General features: G+C 46.7%; 1 protein-coding gene across 1 annotated transcript; it reads right to left on the bottom strand.

The window, feature by feature from the left end:
- Positions 1 to 923: 923 nt before the first annotated feature.
- LOC144122861 (uncharacterized) lies at positions 924 to 9,926 on the bottom strand. The gene is made up of 4 exons (XM_077655845.1): positions 9,892 to 9,926; positions 8,229 to 8,440; positions 4,414 to 4,592; positions 924 to 971 (listed from the first exon to the last, which is right to left on the bottom strand). The coding sequence occupies exons 1-4, from the start codon at positions 9,924 to 9,926 to the stop codon at positions 924 to 926; spliced, it is 474 nt and encodes a 157-aa protein (XP_077511971.1).
- Positions 9,927 to 11,083: the final 1,157 nt, after the last annotated feature.

Here is an 11,083-nt window from a genome sequence, read left to right as displayed (position 1 = left end):
GACATGCCGTTCCTCAGTTATATCTTTTAGGAAATATACAGCATCAAGTACTTTCTCTGGAATGGTCTGTAAAACATTAGTAAACATGCATCACATTGTAGAATTTGCCCATACCTGCCAATAATTTATAATTGAATTTCTCCTCCAACTCAATAGGGATTCTGGTCTCGGCAGCTGAACTGAGACTACAATGCCACAAGTAGGAATGTGGTTGTGTGAAGCACAAGAAAACTGCAATGCAGTAACTGTTAACCAACTCTTTATCTTCCAGTCTTCACGGTAGGTTGATACAAGAGGAGATCAAATTAAAACTTCGAAGCAGTAGTTCTTGTATGCTCTATGTAGCCTCAACCCTGTTTGTGACGTCGTCACCCCTGTTCTATATAAAGCGAGCAATTAAAATTTCGTAGTCACTGCGATGGGCCTAGTGGCCCAAGGGCATGGGATTGAATACTAGCGGCCGCATTTCTATGAAGGCAAACTGCAAATTGTGCCAATGGGCTGTGCGATGGCTGAGCACGTTAATGAAACCCAGGTGATCGAAATTAATCTAGAGCCTTACGGCTGTCATAGCTACATATGAAGCTTTATCATACCACACCAAAACACGCCATACTATACCAAAATTGGGTGTCCTTGCCTTTAATACCAATTATGACTATTTGTAGGGTAAAATAAAATGTAAGCCCATAGAGTATGTTGAGAGTTGTCTAGAAGATCTAAAAACAATGGCCAGAAAGAATGACTCTACAGAAGACCTTTGATGCCAAAAATTCCACCCAGCCACCTAAAAGCACTAAAAACACAGCCAATACTAGTAGCCACCCATGCAGCAAAGAATCCACCAAGTACTCAGTTGTTGCCGATAGCTGCACTTATTATTAGTACAGTAATTAATTTCGAATTCCATCATGATCATCCTTTCATGCTCTATAAACATGAAGCACGGGATCAGCAAACAGCTCCTCCCTCTGCAAAGAGAGGAAAAGGAAAGGAGGTCAAAACACGATGAAGGCAATATAATATAGTACGCATTTGAAATACAATCCTGAATGCATTACAATAGACAATTTCCCTTTCCCTGCTGGTTTCAGAGCACAAGCCATTCTTGGAGCCGGAAGCGCTGCTCGAAATTGCCAAGCACTATACCTGTTGCCATCTACATAAATTTTGAAAACAACCAAAAGAGGGGCATGACCTTCTGTACAGTCTTTGAATATACAGTTGAATCCCGCTACAACGAAATCGACGGGACGCGCGAGAAAGCTCGTTGTCGCGAAATTTCGCTGTCGAAAAATTAACCAAAAATGCAAGGCAATAACTCCATCAAAACATAGTTTTATTGCCAGAAATCTGTGAGCTTAGCCTGCTTGCGTTTCAGTGGCAGCAGCGGCGTCACACGACTCTCGCACTCTGTTAACAGCGACATCACAATGTCGTCATCGTGTGTGCCAAGGAATTTTCTAATAACGTCGAAGGCATCCAGTACCTGCGATGAAGCTGCCGGGGCAGGTAAATCTTGAGCGGAGTCGTCTTCATGATCGGACGGCTCTTCCGGCTCGCGAACACTTTTGATGATGTCTTCATCGCTTTGTTCCTCGTGGACAATCACGTCCGAGTCAGCGTCGAGGAAATCGTCCAGCGCTATATCAGCAGGGACGTTTCCAGCTACCTGGAGCGATTTCCACGTAACGTCCATCCCCGGAGTCGGTGACGATGGTACACGTTCCGCAGCTGCAGTCGTGCTGGTCGCCTTGCTGTCGACAAACCCAGCGGGCTTGAAGCAGTTGCGGATCACGCTTCACCGCGTTGCTCTCCATACCGCAGCCAACATTTCTAAAGCCATGAAAAGATTGACTTTCGTCTCCCTACCAGTGTCGGTGTTCAGAAGCTGCTGGATCAACCTCTCCCGGTAGGAAGACTTCATGCTCCGGATGATGCCTTGGTCCAGGGGTTGAATGACTGAGGTACAGTTCGGCGGGAAGAACTTCAGCTCCACACTTGACAGCTTGACGTCGTCAATGTGGTGCGCTGAACAATTGTCCAAGAGCAAACAAACCTTTCGATTTTGTCTGCTCATGTCGCGGTCAAGTGCCACCACTCAGTCAGCAAAAATGGCACGGGTCGTCCACAACCGGCTGTTTGCCACATACTTGACAGATAGGCTCCTGTTCCCCTTGAAGCCGCGCAGTTTTGCACTTTTGCCAATAACTAACGGGGGGTGTTTGTCAGACCCATCCACATCTTTTCACAGCAGCACAGTTACTCGTTTCTTGCTATGTTTGCCTCCGTGGCAACACTGCCCTTTAAAATCAAGCGTCTCCGCTGGCAGCATCTCATAGAAGAGGCCCGTCTCGTCTGCGTTATAAATATCAGACAGAGCGTAACTGCTCATTATGTCAGTCATGTTGTCCGCCACCCATGCTGATGCGCCGTGAACGTCCGCAGATGCCGATTCACCGCACAAAACCTTGCCGACGATGTTATGCCTTTCTTTAAAGCGATTCAGCCATCCTATGCTTGCCTTAAAGTCGTTCAGCCCTAGCAAACAAGCATAATTTAGGGCCTTCTGCTGTACAATTTTACCGCTCAGGGGCATGTTTCTTGCTCGCGTATCGACGAACCAAGCATAGACAGCCTTGTAGAGCTCTTCATACGTTGGTTGCGTAACTTTCTTGTGCTGCGCTGAAGTGCCCGATGAAAGTGCCTTCCTAATGCTGTCCTTATTCTTCAAAATCGTCGATAGCGAACTCGGCGCGATGCCAAAATCTGCGGCAATAATTGCCTTCTTTTCGCTTTCCGCTTCGGCGATAATTCTATCCTTTTCTTCTAGCGAAATAAACTTTCGCTTCTTCGTTCGCGGCGACATGGCAGAGGCGATCGACGAGATCAGACTGCAGTGAGAGATCGACGATGAACATACACCAACACACGAGAAAATGGCGGCCAGGGCTGCGGAGAAGGTGGGGAGGGGAGGCTGGCGACTGGATTTGGATTCGTCTTTGGCCCTCGTACGGCCGGCAGCCTTCGCACGGCGCCAACAAGTCCCCTCGTTGCTTCCCTGTAACGAATAAACGACTCCCAACGAAATTTTTTAATAAAGAATAGATGAAAATGTAATAAACATACATTCCATGCATTATTTAGCTGCTCCAAGCCACTCCTTTAGCAGGAAATAATCTCGTACAGCACCCAACTTTTGAAGAAAGGCGGGTCACTGACCGGTGAAGGCTCGCGAAAAATTCGTAGAAGCGAGTGCGTGCTCCCAAAGTAATTCGTTTTCGAGGGAATTTTAATACATTAACTCCTGAGGGGATTTTGCGGGGAATGAAAAATACATTGTTGTGGCGAAAACTTCGTTGAAGTGGTATTCGTTGTGCCGGGATTTAACTGTAGCTACCTGGGCACCTGGCATTTCACTCATCAGCTAAGCAGCACCAAGTCTGCTGCACTTTACCAATGAATTGTTTGGCAATAAAGGAGTAATTATGCATTGGCATCCACCCAAGCAGAGCCAAATGGCAAAGGGAGTAATTACTCCCTTATTACAAATCTACTCCACCTTGGAAGATTCCCCTAAACATTTGACTAAGAATTGTTTGGCAGTTTTCATCTAATGTATATTACCACGCACAAGTTGACTCTGAATATCAGTCGGCCTCTACCTACTACATAGTTCATGCCGGCAGAAAAAGTTTACGAAAAGAAAAGTGTATACAGCTTTTGTCAAAAATGCACAGCACACACTACTTGCTTCTTAGCCTTGCTCTGTGGCTAATGGTGCATCCCCAAAGCACCAAACCTCTTGAAAATGGGAAAAATTCTCGTCCTCACCCCTGCAAAACTTGGCCTTTTCATGGATGCTTGCACTACAGCAAAGACCTCTCGTTGTACATTTTTGACAAAGCCTGTGATATTGTTCACAATACACCATGTTTTATTGATTATCACACGACTATGCAATGGTTCCAGTCTCGATTCCTTGAGTCAGGGCCTCAGTAACATGTCACAACCTGAAGGTTTGCACCAAGAAATGGTGCAGTGTTGTGATCGAACCCATGTTCGTTTTTTTCTTCTCTAAACTAGCAAAGCCAAATATACGAAGTGTCCAAAGCTTGGCATTCTTACACCTGACTGCCTCTCGATCTCTGCCAAAATGAAATGAGCAGCTTTTTGAGCCAAGCCCTGCTTAATAAGAGGGCATCAATAAGTTAAATATGTCAACCAAACAACTGACAAAATTTGGCCCAAGAAGGCAGAAGGAATGCAGATCCTTGCATGCAATTAAAACCTAAACCAACAGGTACAGCATGCTAATGCAGTTCATCATCCCAATTTCATTTCAACAGTGCAGCACTTGCCTATGCTTAACCTGCATTACAAAGAAGACAAAGAAGTCCACATGTGACTCGCCAGAGCAGTAGTGCCGTGGATGGTCGAGCAGGTGGCCTCTTCCGAGCACTCCATCACCATGCTCAAGCAATGCCTCGGAACCAAGCGCACTACTGGACTAACCCGGGCCCGGGTCAGCAGAGGGGGAGGAGATGCAAATAGCGGAGATGTGGTGGCACTGTCCCACACCTCCACTGGAGCTGGAAACACCAACAGCACCAGCAGCATGTGAGGTGAGGCCCAATATGTTCTGAAGAAAGGAGAATATCAGCGATACAAATTTTCCCACTAAACTGCACTCTACAGACCAAAGTTTATGGTGTTCCAAACACTTAATACTCCTTCATACACTTCACACCCCTTCACTGTGCTGCGCACATTACATTCTTCTTCTCATTCACTTGTGGCCCTTCCAGCATGGTGCTATGCCCAGTGACAATTTCATGGCCATAATTACAGAGAGGTAAAAAATGAAAGTGTCTGTGTGGGGTGGGGCAAGCGTTCTCACAGCTGCATTAAGCCGAAGCTTCCCAAGCATTGAGAATGTTCATAGGAGATGGATCAGTCCAGCTTTACAGCGTCCAGAATTCCCTCCCAGTTGACCCCGGGAAAAACTTCAGCAAAATATATGCACATTCAGCATCTTCAGCCGTAAATACATAAATGCATTTCTCATGCTCGAACTTATGGATTTTGTTAATTCCTGATGCTAGGAAGTCCACTTCAAAAGAACATTTTGGCAACCTGGTGGGTTGTATCAATACAGCACACTCCCTTTAGGAACACCAATAAATTTTTCGCTTTCTCAAAAGTGCCCCAAACGAAATAAGAGAATGGCAATTGTGTCCAAATAAATAATTGCCTTGCAGCGAGAATATATTTGAAAATTGAACATTTATTGCCTCATGCATCAAGTGAGCTGGAGAGTGAGGGCAGAACACAATCTCATGCCATCCTACTTACAGTAGAGTCTCGATGATACGAACACAGTTGATAACAATTTCGCGATGATATGACTTCGCGAAATTCCCCGGCCAGAGTGCATTGTGTACGATGTGCGGAATTTTCGAACTCTCTCCCAATTGCCTCTACGGATGATACTGTTATGAAGACGAAGCCCCGAACACAATACACGACGACCAGGACCTGACGTACGATGACCCGACTACGACCCGAACCAAGACGGCACCCCCGCCCAGGCTGTGCGGCGATCCCTCAACCCTTGACCTTCGGCTGTGGTTGACCGACCGCTGGACCTGAAGCTCCGGGGGCAACCGTCCACCAGATCATCTCCTTCATCTTGGTGGCAAGCCTTTCATCTTATTCTATCCTTCCTGATCATCCTCATCGTCACCTCACCATTCGTAATTCAAGCAATCGATCGGGACGATCGCTCTGAGGACCGGGGTCATGTTATGAAGACGAAGAAGAGTGCAGTGGTGCGGGACGGAGTGCTCGCGCTAGGCCCTGAGCTATTAAATCATATCTAACAACAACAAATTATATCTTCATTCTGTCATCATGTCGTGCTTTCCTTGGCTTGCCACCACGTAACAATACGAACACGTGAGCCGTGATCGCACCCTCAAGCATTAAGCGCTGCACGCACATCGCTGACGTCGCGATCGCTAATCGCGCGGTATGCACCGCGCACAGTGAGCGGTGGTGCACGGCCCACACTCATCAACAATGCCGCGGTCACTAATCGCGCGGTACGCAACGCGCACAGTGAGCGGCGGTGCGCGGTCCGCACACATCGCTGACGTCGCGATCGTTAATCTCGCGTTAACGCACCGCACGCATGCAATGAGCGGCGGTGTGCGGCCCGCAAACATCGCCAAAGTAGCGACCGCTAATCGCACGGTACACACTGCGAGTAGCGAGCTGTGGCCGCACAGCAGAGTATAAATGCCGTCGGCCGTAAACACAGATCTGTGTGAATGCATTTTTCATGCTTTTGCATACGAATTTTGTTCGTTTGGATACAAAATTTCGGATACGAATTTTTGCGCGCGATTCCGTGAGATTCACATCACCGAGCCGCCTCGTATGCGGGAGGTGCGGGGTTCGATCCCCAGTGCCGCCGGGTACCCACCGGTGATACAATGGGTACAAGCTTTCCCCTGGTCTGGTGCTCGGCTTATTTAGGGTGAAATGCTTGGGAAATGGGTCTCTGACCCCACCTTGAGAAAAAGAAAAAATACCTTGTGACATGGCGCTCTTTGGCCATAGCTGCCCTTGCGCCATAAAAATCCATAATCATCATCGTATCACCGAGATCTTTTTTAGCCTCTTCCGCCACAATTGATGGTATTTGTGTTCCGAGCACTCGGAAGGCTGGGCATCTTAGTGCATACCTTCTGCAGCATGGTTGTTACCAACCTTACGACCAGGTCCACCATGAGTATTTCCCCTTGCCACAGGCAATGCACATACAGTGCCCAAATCCGGTCGCCTCTGCGCCGCACTGAATGCGTGCTGTGGCAGCACATGCAGCCCGGCCCAAAGGTCCCCTGCCTTCATCAAACCAGCATGAAACCTTCTCTCAAGTCCACTTGTTCCCAAGAAAGAGCACTCCCTGCAGTTACGGGCAAAGGTGCATGAAGGGGACGCGGCTTTCAAATCCCAAAATTTGGATTAAAAATTAATCTGTTGAAAATTGTATCTTTTTATATGCCTAGTTTCTATGCTCTCTCGAACTTTCGCTGCTGAAATTGATCAGAAAGTACACTAAAAAAATTGTTTCGTTAACTGCGGTGGCTTTTAATTGCAAGGAACAACGGCCTTTTGCTCCGTTACAGTTTTCTGCCTAGATACTCACCTTGTGGAGGATATTTCTTCATGACTTTTTTGTCCATTTTGACCGCATTTGTTTTGTTGCACTCCTAGGACTATACTGCAGACCATGACATTCTTTGCTTTCCAAATTTGTGAATTTTACACATTTTGTATGAAATTTACTTCACTCTAGACATATCTAAACGTACACTGCATCACAAAAATTCAAAATAAAAATTTCTGCTTAGCGAAAAATAATTCTAAGAATCTCTCGACCTGTAGCATGCCAGTAGGAACGCAGTGAATATTGAACCAGCATTCTGCCACATTTTCCTAACTCAGTAGCCCTTTCACAAGCTTGAGAGGAATAATTAGAAAGGAATATTTGGGAGATGTAATAGTGAAACTTTGTGAGAGTAGTCATGAAATTATTTCTAAAGTGCCCAAAAATTTTCATGTATATAAAACAAGAAATAATAAAAAAGAATGTGCATAGCCGCTTCTCCCATTAAGGGCAGATTTCTCAGTTTTGTGGCATTGTTGATTTAACATGTAGGAGAAACGAGAAGCAGAGAGGAGTGAAGTCATTCGTCATTCTACGGATTTGTGGCACCCTCCGTGCACAGTGGTAGGAGTGTAGCACCAACCAACGCCGTGCCATGGTGACACTCAGTTCGGCACTCCCATGTGATGCTTTGGTGCAGGCTGCGCTGTTCGGTAGAAGACGAAAATGAAGTGGAGTGGCGCGTACCAGGAGCGCAAGCCGAGCATGTGGAGGTTGGTCCTAGAAACCTGCTATGTTGCGACTCAAGTTTTGACGTTCCACTGCAACTCTACAATTTCCTGACAGGAGCTACTCTTTGCACCGTACGTGCAGCTGCGCAATGAGCAGCCATGGCTGCGTCACTGGATGCCGCATTATACAATCGTGTTAACAAAAAAGGAAGCTTTTCAACAATATACATTTGCACAATTTAAGAGTTAAAACACCAGATGCACTGAAAGCAGTATCCACGCAGTCAAGGTCTTAGCCTTGACATCATTGCCAGAAGACCCACCGACTGCAGTGACTATGAAGCGGACAGAGTTGTGGTAGAACTCTAGAAGATCCTGGTGGAACAGTTCCCGGTAGTTGGTGGAGTCCGGTGAGAACAAGTCTGGCACCACAGGCAAGCGGCTGCATTGACCACCACTTGAGGTGCTGATGCCAACATTGCCAGTGATGCCATCTGTCTCACGACTGCCCATGGCCGTCAAGCTAGATCCCAGCCTGTAATGAGCGCAGAAAGAATCGAGCATTGCTGTTATGAAAAGAGGGCTCTCGAAGATAGCTGCCAGCAGAGTGACAACACAACAGGTCAGGCAAAGCACAATGCAAAACTTTCAAGTACAATAACGCTGTGTGTTTGTGTGCACATGCATGCGCGCGTGTGTGTGTGTACGTGTGCAATGTCAGTTCACATTGACCCCATAAAACCCAGGTAATGAAAACATTGTAAAAATTTATGAACTCACAGGCTTTTTATCCCAAATGGTCTATTGGGAGACATACCAAGAAAAAGATGGTAAATGCATAAATAAAGTGGTGATTTTTAAATGTCTAAGGGCAATAAATCTGTACACCGAATAGGCAGGCGCATACAGTAAAATGAGAAAAATTCAAAACTGCTCCGTCACTAGCTGGTGCAGCATTAAAATAGAAATTTTAAATGTTTTGATGTTAGGTTTAGGTTTAAACCATTTATTTTTCAGCAGACCTCGTGCATTTCTAGCAGCAGATATATTTCTTTGATAAGTACGTTTGAAAAGGCAGTTTCTTCAAATTAGTGACCCGATCATGTAGTTCTGCGAGCACAGCTGAAAATTATTCAGATTTTTACACTCTGTAGCACAGGTGCTACGTCGAGGATTAGAGGTTTAAAAACACCAGGTGGTTGAAATTTTGACAGAGATCTCCACTATGGCGCCCTCCTCCTGTTTTTCACTCGCTCACTCTCCTCACGGTACAGTTGAGGTGTGAAATGAGAAGTGAGACAGTTACTTCACAGTTCCTCTCCACAAAACTTATTCTCAGTGCAAAAAAAATGCATTTATCCAGGAAACTAATAAATGAACAAAAGATTCATACTCCTGGCCACAATGGCTGAACTTATGACACTGAGGATATTATGAAACTGCACTTGCAGAGCACCATTCACCATGGCAATCAAGTGCACAATTATCTTGGAGGTGTGGTTTTCGCGGTCCTCCTGGAGCTCCCCATTACCAATTTGGTGTCTGCTCACACCCCTTACTGCCAGCTCCGTTCCATATACACTGCCTTGTCACCATCATGGAAAAAAACGTACATGTAGTTGGCTGCTAAACTGGACGCAGTGCCAGTATAGTGCCACAAGATATTGCCACGAATCTTTGTTGTTCACGCTCAAAGGTGCTGACACTCGGCTTTGTCATTTGTTTGTGAGGAAAGATGTGATCAGACTTATCTCGAATGATCGCACCAATGCACAATTGCTTCCACATTGTCCCAGTTTGTTGCAGTTGCTTTGGTGCCTTATCTCAATTGTTCCTTGCAAGCTTTAAACTGAGCGAAGTGGAGAGCAGGACGCACTGTGTCCGCTGACCACGGAGCACACTTGTCACAGCTGTTGCCGAGCTGCTCAGTTCTTTGCGAGTGCAAGTCCGCCCAATAAAGAGAGTGTTTTACGTCACTTTGCTCACCCATTGTCCACAGCATTGTCACCACCAAGCGACATCTAGTGAATGTTCTGGGCAATACTCCATGCACCAGGCACTTCTCGCAAGCCGCGATGCCAGCCCTGTTTTTCACCAGAAGACCTGTCACCAGTCCATCACGGCAGCAGACATCTGCAGGGACCCTAGCAGAGTGCACCAGAAAGTGAAAAGCCGCCTCAGCATCTACAATGAGCCTGCCACCAATGTCGACCCTGATTGTCCTGCATCACCCATGACGCTGTCAACTTTCAGCGGCACACCAGGCAAGGACACTGAGCCGAGGAATGGTTGGAACAATGCAAGCGCGTGGAATCATTCAACAATTGGGATGATGTGATGAAAATTGGACAAGTCTTCTCACTGGAGGGCTGAGCATGGGCGTGGTATAACCACAATTCTTTCCCAAAGACATGGGAGCCATTTAAGAAGGAGCTTTGTTAAAGGCGTTCCCGAGCGTCGCGAGGAAAGAAAGAGCCGAACGACTCCTCGAGTCCAATGACCAGCTTCCCAACGAGTTCACCCTCTGTTATGTTGAAGAAATGAAGGACCTCTTTCGCTGCACCAACCCCGAGATGATCAAGGAAGAGAAAGTGAAGTGTCTAATGTGCGGTGTCAAGGGCCAACTCTTTGCCGGCCTCGTACACCACCTGCTGAAAACAGTCGCAGAACTCCCCAAAGAAGCCTCCATGATCGAGAAGACCTTCAACACCCGGACTCGGCAGTACAACCACCCAGCTAAAGCCAGTGCCATTCACCACCACCATAACCAGCAACAGCTTGCGAGAAGTTATCCTCGAAATCATCCGCAAGGAACTGAGACAACTGCTGCCATCTTCCTTAAAGCCTCAAGTAGCGACTCTCGCATTTCCGTCTCGAGCATTTCCTTAGACTGTGACTGCAAACATGTGCTCTGATCACTGTCTTGTATGTTTTGTGCATTTGGCAATTGCAACAAGTGCTTAATTATGCATTAATATGGGCAAGAAGTGCTTTGTACATGGCTGAAATAGTGGCTACACATCCTGCAAGGAGCAGGTATCGCTTCTCAGCGCTCCGAAAGACGAAGCTTGCCTAGAAGTGTGGCGAAGGGCCATCTCTGCAGTGACAGTGTTGTCCAATCCACTGCCCATGTATGCAAAAAGCATTTTGACACCGGTTACGTCAGCAAGTAGTGGTC

The sequence above is a fragment of the Amblyomma americanum genome, chromosome 1, assembly GCF_052857255.1.
Source record: "Amblyomma americanum isolate KBUSLIRL-KWMA chromosome 1, ASM5285725v1, whole genome shotgun sequence".
Classification (NCBI taxonomy): Eukaryota; Metazoa; Arthropoda; class Arachnida; order Ixodida; family Ixodidae; genus Amblyomma; species Amblyomma americanum.
This window is presented reverse-complemented; position numbering and strand designations above follow the sequence as displayed.

Coding starts and splice junctions, on each gene's coding strand:
- LOC144122861 (XM_077655845.1), bottom strand. CDS start 9,926: ATGTCGCTTGGTGGTGACAATGCTGTGGACAATGG. Junction 4,593..8,228: donor CTTCATAGTCACTGCAGTCG/GTGGGTCTTCTG, acceptor TGGTGTTTCCAG/CTCCAGTGGAGGTGTGGGAC. Junction 972..4,413: donor TCCACGGCACTACTGCTCTG/GCGAGTCACATG, acceptor CTCTCTTTGCAG/AGGGAGGAGCTGTTTGCTGA.